The following is an 18,750-nucleotide window of genomic DNA, read 5'->3' as shown; positions in this document are numbered from 1 at the left end:
ACACTCTAGTTTTACATGTGACCCGCTAGGTAGCAGCAATGTGCCAGTTCTAGTAAAAATTGTGTCGTGACAACAGAAAGCGTTTTGTGTTCTACCTTTTGCGCAGCGCGGATCACGAATAACTGTTCAGCGTGACTTTCATACTAGGTGTGGTCAAAGAGCAGTAGGCGATGGCATGAACAATTCCGAGAAACAGGTTTTTTTTGTGTAAAGGCATATCACCAGGCCATCCGCGGTTGTCTGACACAGTCGTCGAATGCAGTTGCCATGGTTTCACAAGGAGTCTGCAGAAATCCGTTCGCCGTGCAGCTCGATAGCTCAACATTCCCCCGATGTCCGTCTGGCGTGTGTTGCGTCGACGTTTACACATGAATCCATACAATGTTCAGCTACTGCAAGCACTTCATTAAGATGACAAACAACAAGGTGTGGAGTTGTTCTGTATTTTTGTTCTTGGCAACATGGAGGATGACAGCCTCCAAGGTCACTGGATCTGACTGTATGTGATTATTTCTTGTGGAGGTTATAAAAGACTCTGTTTATGTGTCTCCGCTACCAACAATAATGAATAAACTGAGACATGGCGTAACAGCAGCCTTGGAAGCTGTAACTCAAGACATGCTCGCTGCAGCGAGGGAACAAACTGAGTTTCCTAAAATCATATTATATGTTGATTAGTTTCAGAAATATACATGGTGGTCGGAAATTCCCGTTACAGACTTCTAGGACTTGTAGAGGGCAGTGAGTACATCGTAATTTGAATAGCAACCCATGTCTGGAAACGTCATCCGACGAGACTACACAGCCTCAAGTTAAGGCCGCGGGCGTCTGCAAATGTACGTATACACAGGGCCATTCCGTGAGGATGTTACAGACTTTCTAGGATGATGGAGAACGATAAATGTATTATTTTGAAGTAAGGATCCCTGGACCGGAAACGAACGAGTCGAAAGTTATAAACGAAAACCGTTCTGATACCTCTGGCTGTTGAATACATGCATCGTTTCTTGTGTTGCGAAGAGTGTAGGGCTGGTAACTTTCAATGGTGTAGTGTAGACAAAAACGAGAAAAAATGTCCGATAAACGTGGGCTCTAAACTGCATACCCGAGGAGCTATGACCATTTTCATCTTCGCCCGTGTGAAACACATCTCCTCTACTGAGCAAGTGTTCATAGCTGTTAAGGTACGCTCTTTAGAGCCCACGTTTATCGGACATTTTTTCTCGTTTTTGTCCACACTACCACCACTTAAAGTTACCAACCCTACACTCTTCGCAACACAAGAAACGATACATGTATTCAACAGTCAGAGGTATCAGAACGGTTTTCGTTTATAACTTTCGACTCGTTCGTTTCCGGTCCAGGGATCCTTACTTCAAAATAATACATTTATCGTTCTCTATCATCCAAGAAAGTCTGTAACATCGTAACGGAATCACCCCGTGTATACGTACATTTGCAGACTCCCTCGCCTATAACTTTGACGCTCTGTAGTCTCGGTGGATGACGTTTCCGGACATGGGTTCCTATTCAAAATACGATGTACTCACTGCTCTCTACAAGTCCTAGAAGTCTGTAACGGAAATTTCCGACCACCCTGTAGATGTGCCAAGTCAGATCAATCTTTTTGATACACCCTATACTTTACAACTTGTGCAACTCGAGTCTTTGCACATTCCTGAAGGCTGCTATTCACGACGGAATTAGGAACGACATGATTGAGTGGAGGGGAAGGTACTGACCTGCAAGTAGAGGGGGTTGAAGGACGGCTGGTTGAAGACGAGGCCGTAGACGATCTCCTCGCCCTTCCGTTCCTCAGCGAAAGTGCCGAACAGCCGGTCCCACACGATCAGGAAACCGCCGTAGTTCTTGTCCAGGCAGTACAAGTTGCAACCTGCAAGCACATCGGCACACTTCCAGTACACAGCGCAGGCGGTTGCGTTGGAGAAAAACTTCGGAGCGTTTTTTTTTTTTGTTCATAAATTTAATAAATACAACAGAAACGCATAACATAGACTCTAGTTGCAGTTGTTGTTGTGGTATTCCGTCCAGATAGTGGTCTGATACAGCTCTCCATGCTACTCTATCCTATGCAAGCTACTTCATCTCCCAGTACCTACTGCAACCTACATCCTTCTGAATCTGCTTAGTGTACAAGGTGCATTCAAGTTCTAAGGCCTCCGATTTTTTTTCTCCGGACTGGAAAGAGATAGAAACATGCGCATTGTTTTAAAATGAGGCCGCATTCATTGTCAATATGTCCCAGAGATGGCAGCACCGTACGGCAGATGGAATTTTACCGCCAGCGGCGAGAATGAGAACTGTTTTAAGTACTTAAAATGGCGACGTTGTCCTTACTTGAACAGCGTGCAATCATTTGTTTTCTGAATTTGCGTGGTGTGAAACCACTTGAAATTCATCGACAGTTGAAGGAGACATGTGGTGATGGAGTTATGGATGTGTCGAAAGTGCGTTCGTGGATGCGACAGTTTATTGAACACAGAACATCAGTGTGACAACACACTGAAACAACCTCGGGCTCGCACAAGCCGTGACATGATCGAGAAAGTGGAGAGAATTGTTTTGGGGGATCGCCGAATGACTGTTGAACAGATCGCCTCCAGAGTTGGCATTTCTGTGGGTTCTGTGCACACAATCCAGCATGACGACCTGAAAATGCGAAAAGTGTCATCCAGGTGGGTGCCACAAATGCTGACGGATGACCACACAGCTGCCTGTGTGGCATGTTGCCGAGCAATGTTGACGTGCAACGACAGCACGAATGGGACTTTCTTTTCGTCGGTTGTGACAATGGATGAGACGTGGATGCCATTTTTCAATCCAGAAACAAGGCGCCAGTCAGCTCAATGGAAGCACACAGATTCACCACCACCAAAAAAATTTCGGGTAACCGCCAGTGCTGAAAAAATGATGGTGTCCATGTTCTGGGACAGCGAGGGCGTAATCCTTACCCATTGCGTTCCAAAGGGCACTACGGTAACAGGTGCATCCTACGAAAATGTTTTGAAGAACAAATTCCTTCCTGCACTGCAACAAAAACGTCCAGGAAGGGCTGCGCGGGTGCTGTTTCACCAAGACAACGCACCCGCACATCGAGCTAACGTTACGTAACAGTTTCTTCGTGATAACAACTTTGAAGTGATTCCTCATGCTCCCTACTCACCTGACCTGGCTCCTAGTGACTTTTGGCTTTTTCCAACAATGAAAGACACTCTCCGTGGCCGCACATTCACCAGCCGTGCTGCTATTGCCTCAGCGATTTTCCAGTGGTAAAAACAGACCCCTAAAGAAGCCTTCGCCGCTGCCATGGAATCATGGCGTCAGCGTTGTGAAAAATGTGTACGTCTGCAGGGCGATTACGTCGAGAAGTAACGCCAGTTTTATCGATTTCGGGTGAGTAGTTAATTAGAAAAAAAATCGGAGGCCTTAGAACTTGAATGCACCTCGTATTCATCTCTTGGTCTCCTTCTACGATTTTTACCCTTTACGCTGTCCTCAATACTAAACTGATGATCCCTCGATGCCTCAGAGTATGCCCTACCAACCGACTCCTCCTTCTAGTCAAGTTGTCCCACAAATTTCTATTCTATCCAATTCTATTCAATGCCTCCTCATTAGTTATGTGATCTACCCATCTAATCTTCAGCATTCTTCTGTAGCACCACATTTCGAAAGCTTCTATTCTCTTCTTGTCCAAACTATTTATCGTCCACGTAGCCCGCATCTCGTGGTCGTGCGGTAGCGTTCTCGCTTCCCACGCCCGGGTTCCCGGGTTCGATTCCCGGCGGGGTCAGGGATTTTCTCTGCCTCGTGATGGCTGGGTGTTGTGTGATGTCCTTAGGTTAGTTAGGTTTAAGTAGTTCTAAGTTCTAGGGGACTGATGACCATAGATGTTAAGTCCCATAGTGCTCAGAGCCATTTGAACCATCGTCCACGTTTCACTTCCATACATGGCTACACTCCATGCAAATACTCTCAGAAACGACTTCCTGACACTTAAATCCATATACGATGTTAACAAATTTCTCTTCTTCAGAAACGCTTTCCTTGCATTGCCAGTCTACATTTTATAGCCGCTCTACTTCGACCATCAACAGTTATTTTGATTCCCAAATAGCAAAACTCATTTATTACTTTAAGCGTCTCATTTCCTAATCTAATTACATCACCACCCGATTTAATTCGACTACATTTCATTATCCTCGTTTTGCCTTTGTTGATGTTCATCTTATATCCTCCTTTCAACACACTGTCCATTCCGTTCAGCTGCTCTTTCAGGTCCTTTGCTGTCTCTGACAGAATTATAATGTCATCGGCGAACCTCAAAGTTTTTATTTCTTCTCCATGGATTTTAATACCTAATTTTTCTTTTGTTTCATTTACTGTTTGCTCAATAGACAGACTGAATAACATCGGGGAGAAGCTACAACCCTGTCTCACTGCCTTCGCAACCACTGCTTCCCTTTCATGCCCCTTGAGTCTTTATAACTGCCATCTGGTTTCTGTACAAATTGTAAATAGCCTTTAGCTCCCTGTATTTTACCCCTGCCATCTTTAGAATTTGAAAGAGAGTATTCCAGTCAACATTGCCAAAAACTTTCTCTAATTATAGAAATGCTAGAAACGTAGGTTTGCCTTTCCTTAATCTATCTTCTAAGATAAGTCGTAGGGTCGATATTGCCTTACGTGTTCCAACATCCAAACTGATCTTCCCCGAGGTCGGCTTCTACCAGTTTTTCCATTCGTCTGTAAAGAATTCGCGTTAGTATTTGCAGCCGTGGCTTATTAAACTGATAGTTCGGTAATTTTCACATCTGTCAACACCTGCTTGTAGTTATATATTCTCCATCATTATTTACTACATTCCGCCAACGATGGGGAAATTATTCGATTCCGCGATAGCAGAAACCGCAGGGGTGTGAGGCGGAGTTCTCGTCGAGCCACGTTCGAAGCGCATTTTCATCCGGAAAGGAAGTTCTTCGAAGGTTGCTCTATAGAGAGCGGAAAAAGTGAAAATCCGAGGGCGCAAGATCAGGTGAATATGGTGGGTGCTGAATGACTTCCCAACTCAGCTCCTATATAGTGTAGCAGAATGTGTGTGGGCGTTATCGTAGAGTGCATCACTTCACACAGTCTTCCAGGTCGTTGTTCTTGGTCTGGGTTTGGAAGACGTCACAGTTGTTGACAACAGCTGTCAGCAGTAATGATTAAATCTTCGTAGTGCACCACACCGTCGCTGGTGCGTAACATTATCTTTTGTTAATGTGCGCACATTTATGAACGGGGAGTTTTTGTTTTGTTTGGGCTCAGCCATTCCTTATGTTAGCATAAAGACAATTTCTCATCATCAGTAAAGGTACAAGATAGGAATGGTCGGTGTTGATGTCGAATAAGCAGAGATGGATATATGGCCTCCCATAGTTTTTTGTGATTTGGCTTACAGCATGCAGTACCCATACACCCGACTTTTAAGCCTTCCCAACGGAACACAAATGCCGGACGACTATGGAACGGTCACAGTTCATCACATTTGCCAGTTCTTGAATACACAGATCGGAATCACTGTTGATTAATGCGTTTAAACGCTTTTCATCAAATTCCAAATGTCTTCCTGAACGTGGAGAGTCACTAATGTCAAAATGATCCTTCTTGAAACGAGAAAACCATTTTCTTGCCGTACTGTGCCCAGTGGAATTATCCCCATACTCAGCGCAAAACTGCCTCTGCTGCTTTCACCCCCTACTGAACTCAGACAGAGCAATATGTCGCAAATGTTCGGATTTATTCACTTGGCGCTCCATGTTTTAGCGTCCACAGCTCCACTCTCTATCTACAAATGACAAAGCGTAAACTCAAATAGCAACAGTGCACCAAAAATAAAAAAAATGCAATCGATAAATTTTCCCGTAGTACCCGGAATACCAACATGCAAAACAGAAACGCTACAAACTTACGCACCAACCCAATATTATATACAGACAAGCTGTTGAGGTAGAATATTACTGCCACTGCCCACTGTGGGATTGAATGCCACTAAGTGGCTATACAGGGTGTTACAAAAAGGTACGGCCAAACTTTCAGGAAACATTCCTCACACACGAATAAAGAAAAGATATTATGTGGACATGTGTCCGGAAACGCTTAATTTCCATGTTAGAGCTCATTTTAGTTTCGTCAGTATGTTCTTCCACCTACGCTCAATGGAGCACGTTATCATGATTTCATACGGGATACACTACCTGTGCTGCTAGAACATGTGCCTTTACAAGTACGACACAACATGTGGTTCATGCACGATGGAGCTCCTGCACATTTCAGTCGAAGTGTTCGTACGCTTCTCAACAACAGATTCGGTGACCGATGGATTGGTAGAGGCGGACCAATTCCATGGCCTCCACGCTCTCCCGACCTCAACCCTCTTGACTTTCATTTATGGGGGCATTTGAAAGCTCTTGTCTACGCAACCCCGGTACCAAATGTAGAGACTCTTCGTGCTCGTATTGTGGACGGCTGTGATACAATACGCCATTCTCCAGGGCTGCATCAGCGCATCAGGGATTCCATGCGACGGAGGGTGGATGCATGTATCCTAGCTAACGGAGGACATTTTGAACATTTCCTGTAACAAAGTGTTTGAAGTCACGCTGGTACGTTCTGTTGCTGTGTGTTTCCATTCCATGATTAATGTGATTTGAAGACAAGAAATAAAATGAGCTCTAACATATTTTCTTTCTTTGTGTGTGAGGAATGTTTCCTGAAAGTTTGGCTTTACCTTTTTGTAATATAGGACAAATGTTACCAAAAATCTCGAGAAGTTCAAATTTTTATAGTATAATCTGACGAATATTCAGACGGACCTAGATACATAATATTTGTTGAAATATATATAATTTATAAATGTATATGTAATACATAAAGGAAAACGTTGTTGCCAAATGTCTCGAAACAACTATGTACAGGTTTTCTCTAAAACCGACTACGAGTAAGAAAATGCTGGTCTGTGCTCTGCTGTGAAAATGTGAGGTTTGTTTCCCTTCTCTCAGTTTTAAGTGCAATAGAAGGGTACTTATATCATTACTAAAATTGGTTCTCCCATATACTCTATATTGTTTCTAATTACATATATTTTTAAATACAAATGTATACACAACAATGTACAGTTTTCTTTTTACTCCTCGCTGCCGGATTTCACAGAAAACGGTGAAGTTGTATTTATGGCTCATCATTTTATTATTACAGAATCTGAATGTGCAACAACAATCAACAAGGCTCAAGGTGTGTGTGTGTGTGTGTGTGTGTGTGTGTGTGTGTGTGTGTGTGTGTGTGTGTGTGTGTGAGAGAGAGAGAGAGAGAGAGAGAGAGGGGTGGGAGGGAGGGAGCGGGGAAGGGGGGGAGGAAGAGATTAGGATGGATATTCAGCTCCCAAACATATTTAGCAATTGGGAAACTATGCCAGGTTCGCTAGTACTGTGTAGTTCCTTACATCTAGGCAGACATAAATTTGTTGAATATATACTGTCGAGGTAGTACATTACTGCGACTGTGGGATTGAATGCCACAAAGTGGCTACACACACACACACACACACACACACACACACACACACACACACCTGACGTGGCGATGAAGCCATGAGGTGCGGCTGATGCTATCACAGATTAAGTGATAAACAACTAATAGCTGTGACGCGTGAAGCCTTCTAGTCGAACGTGGCGTGACTTGCAACAGTACTAATCAGTGTGGCCGTGACCTTTGTTTGTGGAAGAGGCATTATTGTGTTTTGCCGGAAAAATTTTCACATGAAACTGGGAAAAACTGATGCTGAAACTTATGTTTTACTACAAGTGTATGAGCAAGACTGTTTATCACGGACACGAGTTTTTGAGTAGTTCAGGCGTCGATTGCTGAAATTTTAGAACTGGCAAAGAACGCATGAAACAAATTTTACACAACCAGTAAATATGACAACAATGAACGCCCAACTAGCCCCGAAATTCTCACTATCGGACAAAAAGAGTATAGTGAAAATGCTTGTACTGTCACTTTGAATACCACTGAAAATGATCCTAATTTCTTGGAAAGAGTGATAACATGTGACAAATCTTGGGTTTTCATTTATGGTCCATAAACTAAGCACCGACTCCATGCATTGGAGGGCCCCAACTTCACCGACAGCGAAAAAATGTAATGATCAAATCAAGACTCAAAGCAATAATGATTTCTTTAAAAAAAAAAAAATCGTGGAGTTGTGCATCTGCACTGGTTTCCTTGAGGTTCTTGCTCAAGTTGGTGAGAAAATAAGAAAAGAAACCACTCGAATTGTGGACGAACAAGTCATGGGTTCTGCATCAAGACACACTACCTGATACCGCGTTCTTTGTTAAGAGGTTTCTAACGATGTACAGCATCCCAGTGCTAGATCACCCACCTTATTCGCCTGACCCAGCACCCCGTAATATCTGTTATCCAGCGTCTAATCTGCATCATTAGAAGGAACAAGGTTTCAGTCTTTCTTGATGCAATAATTTACCAACAGCCGTATGTATTGTATAAATTTATTTTATGAACTTCTTATGTGCTACCAGTTACGGCATTACATTGATGCCATCTTCAGGCCCCACACGTCTTAGTCCTAAAATCGCTATACACGGAAGGAGCCATATAACTGATTTGATTCACGTATCCAGTTATATGGTTCCTTCCGTGTGTAGCGATTTTAGGACTAAGACATGTCGGGCCTGAAGATGGCATCAATGTAATGCCGTAACTGGTAGCACATAAGAAGTTCATAAAATAAATTTATACAATACATACGGCTGTTGGTAAATTATTGCATCAAGAAATACATGCCAGCCGTTGTCTCACAGTCCGTAATGGATCAACGAAGATTTCAGTCGGTCGAAGGAGTGAAAGGGAAAGCGGTACACATCATCAGGGTGTCATAGAAGAAGATTTTCAGCGCATGTGGGGGGGGGGGGGGAGGAGAGGGGGGAGGCAGCAGCGGACTCACCGTGGTGGACGCGGTGGTGCTTCGGCGTGTTGAGCACCCACTCGAGGGGGCCCAGCGTGGTGACCGCCTGCGTGTGGATCCAGAACTGGTACAGCAGGTTGAACTGCTGGTGCACCAGGAAGTGCGACGGCGGGATGGCCAGTGCCAGCGGCAGGTAGAACACCTGTGGACAACACGAGGCCACTGTACAGCCCATCCCAGAGGGGGACCCTTCTGGTAAGGTGACTAGTGAGGTGAATTCCCGACTTCAAATTCCTGCCCATCCAGTAGACTTGACGTGGGATTCCCATGATATTCCAAAATCACTCCTCAACACTCATGGGCGTGGCACAATCGCTGTGGTACGTACAGAGTGTCTGAGAAATCCCCCCCCCCCCCCTTGCCTCTTTACGGTATTAGAAAAGGAAATAGCTGGTTTTGGTGCCACTTCGCTATGAAAGTACCATTAGCGTTGCAACGACCACATTAAAAAATTGGCCATGCTCGATTAGGTTCAAATGGTTCAAATGGCTCTGAGCACTATGGGACTTAACATCTGAGGTCATCAGTCCCCTAGAACTTAGAACTACTTAAACCTAACTAACCTAAGGACATCACACACATCCATGCCCGAGGCAGGATTCGAACCTGCGACCGTAGCAGTCGCGCGGTAACAGACTGTAGCGCCTAGAACCGCTCGGCCACTCTGGCCGGCGCTCGATTAGGAATCGCGCTCTAAGGGTCCCATACAAACTTACGTAATGTTGTTGTTGTTGTTGTTGTCTTCAGTCCTAAGACTGGTTTGATGCAGCTCTCCATGCTGCTCTATCCTGTGCAAGCTTCTTCATCTCCCAATACGTAGTGCAGCCTACATCCTTCTGAATCTGTTTATTGTATTCATCTCTTGGTCTCCCTCTACGATTTTTACCCTCCGCGCTGCCATCCAATACCAAATTGGTGATCCCTTGATGCCTCAGAACATGTCCTACCAACCGATCCCTTCTTCTTGTCAAGTTGTGCCACAAACTCCTTTTCTCCCCAATCCTATTCAATACTTCCTCATTAGTTATGTGATCTACCCATCTAATCGTCAGCATTCTTCTGTAGCACCACATTTCGAAAGCTTCTATTCTCTTCTTGTCCAAACTATTTATCGCCCATGTTTCACTTCCATACATGGCTACACTCCATACGAATACTTTCAGAAACGAATTCCTGACATTTAAATCTATACTCGATGTTAACAAATTTCTCTTCTTCAGAGACGCTTTCCTTGCCATTGCCAGTCTACATTTTATATCCTCTCTACTTCGACCATCATCGGTTATTTTGCTCCCCAAATAGCAAAACTCCTTTACTACCTTAAGTGTCTCATTTCCTAATTTAATTCCCTCAGCATCACCTGACTTAATTCGACTACATTCCATTATCCTCGTTTTGCTTTTGTTGATGTTCATCTTATATACACGTTTCAAGACACTATCCATTCTGTTCAACTGCTCTTCCAAGTGCTTTGCTGTCTCTGACACAATTACAATGTCATCGGCGAACCTCAAAGTTTTTATTTCTTCTCCATGGATTTTAATACCTACTCCGAATTTTTCTTTTGTTTCCGTTACTGCTTGTTCAATATACACGTTGAAAATCGTGGATAGGCTACAACACTGTCTCACTCCCTTCCCAACCACTGCTTCCCTGTCAAGACCCTCGACTCTTTTTAACTGCCATCTGGCTTCTATACAAATTGTAAACAGCCTTTCGCTCCCTGTATTTTACTCCTGCCACCTTCAGAATTTGAAAGAGATTATTCCAGTAAACATTGTCAAAAGCTTTCTCCAAGTCTACAAATATGTATGTAGATATTTTATCCATTCGGGTAACTGAGAATCTGATGATGATGATGATGTTTGGTTTGTGGGGCGCTCAACTGCGTGGTAATCAGCGCCCGTACAATTTCCCAACCTTTGCTCAGTCCAATTTCGCCACTTTCTTGGATGATGATGAAATGATGAGGACAACACAAACACCCAGTCATCTCGAGGCAGGTGAAAATCCCTGACCCCGCCGGGAATCGAACCCGGGACCCCGTGCTCGGGAAGCGAGAACGCTACCGCGAGACCACGAGCGGCGGACGGACGAACTGAGAATCTCTACGACTTTTGGCTGTTACCGACAAGATATCGGTTCCAGATTTTCTTACTTTCTTTCCTTTACTTATACTGTAAACCTCGCTTCTTGTTGAAGGAGATAGAGAAGATTCAAAGAAGAGCGGCGCGTTTCGTCACAGGGTTATTTGGTAACCGTGATAGCGTTACGGAGATGTTTAACAAACTCAAGTGGCGGACTCTGCAAGAGAGGCGCTCTGCTTCGCGGTGTAGCTTGCTCGCCAGGTTTCGAGAGGGTGCGTTTCTGGATGAGGTATCGAATATATTGCTTCCCCCTACTTATACCTCCCGAGGAGATCACGAATGTAAAATTAGAGAGATTAGAGCGCGCACAGAGGCTTTCAGACAGTCGTTCTTCCCGCGAACCATACGCGACTGGAACAGGAAAGGGAGGTAATGACAGTGGCACGTAAAGTGCCCTCCGCCACACACCGTTGGGTGGCTTGCGGAGTATAAAGGTAGATGTAGATGTAGATGTAGAAGTATTCGAGTCTAACTCAAAGGGAGGTATCCTATAGGTTCTCATAGTATTATAATTTTAAATTCCTTCCATTTTTTATTATTTTTATTTGTTTATAAGACTGGCATACAAATTAAGCAATTCCAATGCCTTTTAAAAATTGTCACATGTAATTAAAAAAATGCAATCTACATACGAACTTTGTAGACAATATTTCATAAATGTGGACAACTACTCTGTATCGTATTTGTGCAGCATGTAGTATATATGCCAGCCAAAGATTATTGCAGCCTACTCATTGAAAATCATTTTAATAAAGACATGTTGCTGCTCAATAATACATCGTCTGACGTGACAGTCTTCGCCATTCCACTTTTGCAACAATTTCGTTAGAAAGAAGCCTGCTGCCACAACTTTGCACTGGCGTTTCTCCTCATCGTGGCAACCACTAGTTCGCCTATCGACTTTACAACTTAAGTGGAAAGAAGCCTGCGGCCTCATCTTTGGAACGGCGTCCAACTTCACCATGGCAACCAGTGGTTCCAAATGGTTCATAACAGGCCTTGAGAGGGCAACCCATGTACTGCCAAACCGAAGTTCATTTATCCTACATATTTAAATATTTTTAACGCTTCTTAATTGACAATAGCTGTTAAATAAGCCAAGTTTAGTGTGTGTTTATTTTTATTTCTTGACAATGTTCTTTTAACTAAGAAATTTTACATTGTTATTCGACTTATAACTCATTGGTTAGTAATGACATCATGCCGTCAGAAGTGGGCGGAGCCTCCATTATATATAGTAAGACGTGCACTGGTTTCTCCAGTAGTGATTCTCCAGCTGAAAGAGGTTCCTACACATTGGTAATTCATCGTTTTATAGCTTTATAACTTTAAGGTATGTAGCCCTCTAATTAAAGCTTTGTATACTACTTGTAGGTCTGAAGATGACCACAGCAGTGGTCGAAACCGGTCACCTTAATAAATAAATCGTGATCAAGACTGTTTTTAATAGTAAATATCTGATGAGTGAGTTTACAAATATCAAAATATGTGACAAATAGCCATATCTTTTGATTCCATGAACTTAGACACTTGGCGGTAATTTATTTATTTTTTTACACGGTCAAGGGATCTTGAATTTCAGAATGTGACATAAATTTCAACTTGACACGTCTACCTGTTCGTGAGACACAGACAGCCAAGTGATTCTATAGACATTCAGTTTGTACCAATTGAGGCAAGAAACCCTAGAAAGGCTTGTGAAGGAAACGATCTAAACCGATGTTTGTGATGATATCGAGCAGTATTTGCCGTATGTTGTGCTTTGCTGGCACAGTTTACAAATGCCATGTCTCTTTCGACAGGGTTGTTTCCTGACGAATGTTTAGTATATTGCAGTTCAGAATGAATGTAATTTTCTGCTCTAAGAAAAGCACCAAATACATACAAGAGTTACGAACCCTGCCTCGTGTTATATCATGGGCCTGGGCATCATCGTAATATGTACTCCAACATATTTCTTTTTTTCAAGTGAACGTGAATGGAAATTTTGTTCGACAGGTTCAAATGTGATTAATACCTCAGCTCTAAGAGAAGGGAATTGTGGATCATATGTGGTTACAGCAGAACAGAAGTACAACACTATTTTCTACTCAGGTGCAAGAGTTCCTTGAGGTAAATTTTTGAGGCTGTTAGATCGGGCATTGTTCTTCAAGATTTCCAGTCCCTTGAAATGTGTACCTCGAACCCCAGTTCTTTGAATGCCAGACACTTGATGACTGGGACTTATTAAATCTCACTGGCTTACTGTCATTAGTACACTAATGCAGAACTGCGAAAGAGTGTTGAAAAAACCTTTTCAAGCGTAACTCCTGAGATGCTCCATAAGATGTCAAGACGTCATTGAAACATACAGATCTCTTTGTAAGGCACCAGGGTGCACAAGCAGATGCACTAGATAAATAGTTTTTAAATGTAAACATGCGATGTATTGTTCTGACTGTGTGTGGAGACAGTACTGTCTGCTCCCATCGATGCCATATCTGTTGGTCTAATGCACTAAACAGAACTAGAGAGATGAAAAAGAAATCCGTTTCAATCCAGTTTGAGTTTAACCACGGATCCCCCTATATACCTGAAGATAACCATACACAGGGTTCAGAATTTAAGTAGGGGCCACTTGGAAAGAGACTATGTAATACACAACAGTTGTGATCAGCTGGGAAAATATCAAAAAATAAGGCCCTGTCCATCCACCCAAGCTGAACTGCAATTTCTCTACATTTCTTCAGGCATAAACACACTTCTCTCGCAGTCCAGTGCAAGCACTAGATACATAACGTATAATCCAAAGACCTAGCGTCATATACCTACATACCCAGCCACCCTCATTTGGATTTTCCCATGGTTTCGCTAAGTACCTTTAAACATTAGTAAAGAAGGCTCAAATCCTTAACACAGTCTCTATCATACATACCCTCGTATCACTTAAGGCCCTGTATGACATTAAAGAATTGTGACAAGTAAGGTGAAGACCAAGCTTCGACACAGTACCCACAGGGTCTGTGGTTTTCATTTTCCCTAAATCACTCCCCAACACTCATGCACAATGCAACCACTGCGACAGGTATATAAAATTCATCCTCGTAGACACATTCGCTTTGGATCGAGTGTTCGAAAGAAAACGTAAAGCTAGAAAAAATGTACATTGTTTTTTAAAAAATGTTCTCTATATGTTTAATGTAAATAATTTGGATGTATTTATAATCACGGTTAAGTTTTGTAGCTCATTGCGTTTCAGCAAAAATAAAACAATTTAAACAAGAATTATAAAATAGTGTAATGGATAAGGCTGCTGCTTGCGGCAATAGGAAAATTCGCGGTTAAGGGGGTCTACACCGTGGTTCAGGTCGAAAAAATTCGATTTTCGGTTTTCACCGTATTTCGATAGATTAATGTTTTGTTTAAGTACTCTGAAAAGGATTTTGCTGAAAAATTTTTTTCCGAGCATTTAAAGAGTATTTTCCTACCACGTGTGTTTATGTGCCACGCCCGCTTTTCTGTCACCCACTTTTATGCATGTATTTTAGATCTTTATATCCCCAACATTGCACGTTTGGGATATTATTTTTACTCCCGAGTGTGTTGGCTACCCTTGGAATGCAACGGTCGGTATTCTTTTGTTTATGCTGTTTGTAAACAACACGCTTTCAAACACGTGGTTAGTTTTGTTCAAGTGTGCTTGCGAGTAGTTGTTATAGAAAACTTGCAGGTATACTATGGGCAAACAATTAGGAGAAATAAAGAAAATCTGGAGGCAATGAAGAGAGATGTTTGGATCATATTCTTCCATAAGTCCTCTACTGATGATAAGCCATGTCATGGATTGTGTCCATCAAGAGAAAATTCGTGGTGCAAATACAATAGGGCTCAGGCAACTGGAGAATCTTATTCTCATCGGCATTCTCTTCCTGCTGCTGTTATTACAGCAATTAAACCTATTTTCAGAGACTTGGTTCATCCTGACCTTCTAAGGAAATGTCTGCATGGGCAGACACAAAACGAAATGAATGTTTCAACAGCATAATTTGGAACCGCCTTCCTAAAACTGTATTTGTAGACATGCATACAATGAAACTATGAGTTCATGATGCTGTTATTACATTTAATTATAGTAATATTGGAAAGTGTTGGGTGAAAATATGATGACTGGGCTGCAACATTGCGATAAAATTAGGATAGCCGATGCAGACAGTTCTGCGTCTAATATGGCTAAGAAAGCAAGACAAACATCGAGGAAAGTGAAAAAGAAGCTAGAAGACCTACTGGAGGCCAAAGAAGGGCCATCATATGCAACAGGACAGTTTTAATCAACTGTAAGTAACAAACTTCAAAAGTTTTTTCTTTAAAGTCAATTTCCAGCAAACTAAAATTTTCATTACATATGCCCAATTATATCAGAAACTATCGTACATAAATGAAATTTTCAGACTCTGTGCATAACATAAAAAGCCACCTCTGGTAATACATTCATTAATATTCCCCCATTAGGAAGTTCACAAAAAAATATTGTCTGCAGAAAAACTTAATATTTTTTGTTAATAAATTTAAAGAAGTATTTCTTAAAAACTGTAAAATGAATAAAGTAGATTTTAGTACAGTTGACTCTATTAGCATCATGTAACATACAGTACAAATATTGAGGTCCTGCATCAAATAGTTTTTTTCAGAAATGGTCAAATACTTGCCAAAATTAACATAGGTTAGATAGGCAGGGTGTGGTCCCCATATCTCCTAGTGCTGCAAACAATTATTTTTAATTAAGTTAGTCTGAAGATGTACAATACGGTTAGCGCTTCAGCACGTCCCAGATGAGTGAAACTACATTATCAGCAAAAGGGGGGGGGGGAGTGGGTGGGTGGTGAGCAGAGGTCACACAAGTGTGAGGATACTTACGAAACCGCACCAGCCCTGCAGCAGCGACTGCCGCAGCCCCACGGCCAGGTTGTACTCCTCGGAGCTGTGGTGTACCTGGTGCTGCGCCCACAGGATATGCACCTCTGCAAAAACAATGTTACGGAACTTCTTATTACTTATTTCTGTACTTCGTGCTTTACTAGCTTTATACCTGCGGCTTCACGTGCTTACACATATGCCACACGCACATACACACTAAGGAAAAAAAAAAAACCGCAGCGTGAAGAAATTATCCAAATTGGAGGGACATGTACGTTTACAGACCAACAAATTATTATTTCAGAAAAATTGGATAATTGATTCAAGAGAAAGAGCTCCATAATTTGAGCAAGTCAATAGACCGTTGATTCGTTCAAATTGGTTCAAATGGCTCTGAGCACTATGGGACTCAACTGCTGAGGTCATCAGTCCCCTAGAAACTAGAACTACTTAAACCTAACTAACCTAAGGACATCACACACATCCATGCCTGGAGCAGGATTCAAACCTGCGACTGTAGGAGCTGCACGGTTCCAGACTGAAGCACCTAGAACCGCTCGGCCAAAATGGCCGGCATGTTGGTTCGTCTCTGGCCCTTCTGCAAGCAGTTATTTCGCTTGGCACTGATTGGTAAGAGTTGTTGGATGTGCTCCTGAGGGATATCGTGCGAGAGGGAGAGGGAGAGATATTTTCCTTTAATCCGCTTTTTCTGGGTAGTACTTTTTGTAGACACTTATCAATTCCAAGTAATCGAGGTTCTCGCCGAGTTTCGCCTGTTATAAACATTGATACCAGCAAGATACTGGTCACAGATATTCCGAGACTTCCAAGAATGTTTTAATATCAAGTTTGTAGTCGAAGAATAAATGACAAAAGAAATATCTTTTTCGTGTGATATAATTAAAAATTAACGATTATCTGATTTTTTTTTCCTTTACTTGCACTGTGAAACCCTTCCTCTTGTGAAATTTCATGCTTTTACGTCAAGGCGGAGTACCCTATAGGTTTGAATGTGTTGGCACGTATCAAAATATACGACGCAAATTGCCGTATTTTTTTGTTGAATTGGTTTGGAAGCTTACATTTTTTACACCGCCACGTGAATACAGACGTCGGTATGCGACATAAATTTCAGCTAGATACGTCTACCCTTCCCTGAAAAAAGATTTTTGGACGGACAGATAGACAACAAAGGTAACTATGAGGGTTTCGTTTTTACCGATTGAAGTATGGAACCGTGAAAACGAAACTATAAGAAAATAGTGGAACTGATGTGTGATTCAGGTCGGTCAAGGGATCTACATCTACGTGATTACTCTGCTATTCACAATGAAGTGCCTCGCAGAGGGTTCAGTGAACCACCTTCAAGCTGTCTCTCTACCGTTCCACTCTCGAACGGGACGCGGGAAAAAGAGCACTTAAATTTTTCTGTGCGAGCCCTGATTTCTCTTATTTTATAGTGATGATCATTTCTCCCTATTTAGATGCGTGCCAACAGAATATTTTCGCAATCGGAGGAGAAAACTGGTGATTGAAATTTCATGAAAAGATTCCGTCGCAACGAAAAAGCCTTTGTTTTAATGATTGCCACTCCAATTCACGTATCATGTCTGTGGCACTATCTCCCATATTTCGCGATAGTACAAAACGAGCTGCCCTTCTTTGTACTTTTTCGATGTCATCCGTCAGTCCCACCTGATGCGGATCCCACACCGCACAGCAATACTCCAGAACAGGGCGGACAAGCGTGGTGTAAGCAGTCTCTTTAGTAGACCTGTTGCACCTTCTAAGTGTTCTGCCAATGAATCGCAGTCTTTGGTTTGCTCTACCCACAATATTATCTATGTGATCGTTCCAATTTGGGTTATTTGTAATTGTAATCCCAAAGCATTTAGTTGAATTTACAGCCTTCAGATTCGCGTAATCGAAATTTAGCTGATTTCTTTTAGTACTCATGTGAATAACTTCACACTTTTCAGGGCCAAGTGCCACTTTTCGCACCGTACAGATATCTTATCTAAATCATTTTTCAAGTCGTTTTGATCATCTGATGACTTTACAAGACGGTAAATGACAGCATCATCTGTGTCGAGAGGTTGTAACAATGGAAAATTGTACTGAAATGTAGGAGGATCTGCAGCGAATTGTCGCATGGTGCAGGGAATGGCAACTGAATCTCAATGTAGACAAGTGTAATGTGCTGCGAATACATAGAAAGATAGATTCCTTATCATTTAGCTACAAAATAGCAGGTCAGCAACTGGAAGCAGTTAATTCCATAAATTATCTGGGAGTACGCATTAGGAGTGATTTAAAATGGAATGAAGTTGATCGTTGTAAAGCAGATGCCAGACAGATTCATTGGAAGAATCCTAAGGAAATGCAATCCGAAAACAAAGGAAGTAGGTTACAGTACGCTTGTTCGCCCACTGCTTGAATACTGCCCACCGGTGTGGGATCCGTACCAGATAGGGTTGATAGAACAGGTAGAGAAGATCCAACGGAGAGCGGCGCGCTTCGTTACAGGATCATTTAGTAATCGCGAAAGTGTTACGGAGATGATAGATAAACTCCAGTGGAAGACTCTGCAGGAGAGACGCTCAGTAGCTCGGTACGGGCTTTTGTTGAAGTTTCGAGAACATACCTTCACTGTGGAGT

At 42.4% G+C, this 18,750-nt stretch overlaps 1 protein-coding gene across 1 annotated transcript in view; it reads right to left on the bottom strand.

The window, feature by feature from the left end:
* Positions 1-18,750, bottom strand: part of LOC126109600 (alkylglycerol monooxygenase-like) — a 202,645-nt gene that overhangs the window by 16,266 nt on the left and 167,629 nt on the right. Inside the window, exons 4-6 of the mRNA XM_049914642.1 lie at positions 16,093-16,196; positions 9,032-9,194; positions 1,743-1,894 (exon numbers count right to left, since the gene is read on the bottom strand). Coding sequence (XP_049770599.1) covers positions 1,743-1,894; positions 9,032-9,194; positions 16,093-16,196 — 419 coding nt within the window. The remainder of the gene's footprint in view (positions 1-1,742; positions 1,895-9,031; positions 9,195-16,092; positions 16,197-18,750) is intronic.

The sequence above is a fragment of the Schistocerca cancellata genome, chromosome 12 (genome assembly GCF_023864275.1).
Source record: "Schistocerca cancellata isolate TAMUIC-IGC-003103 chromosome 12, iqSchCanc2.1, whole genome shotgun sequence".
Lineage (NCBI taxonomy): Eukaryota > Metazoa > Arthropoda > Insecta > Orthoptera > Acrididae > Schistocerca > Schistocerca cancellata.
The sequence above is the reverse complement of the archived record's forward strand: the minus strand, read 5'-3'. Positions and strand labels throughout refer to the sequence as shown.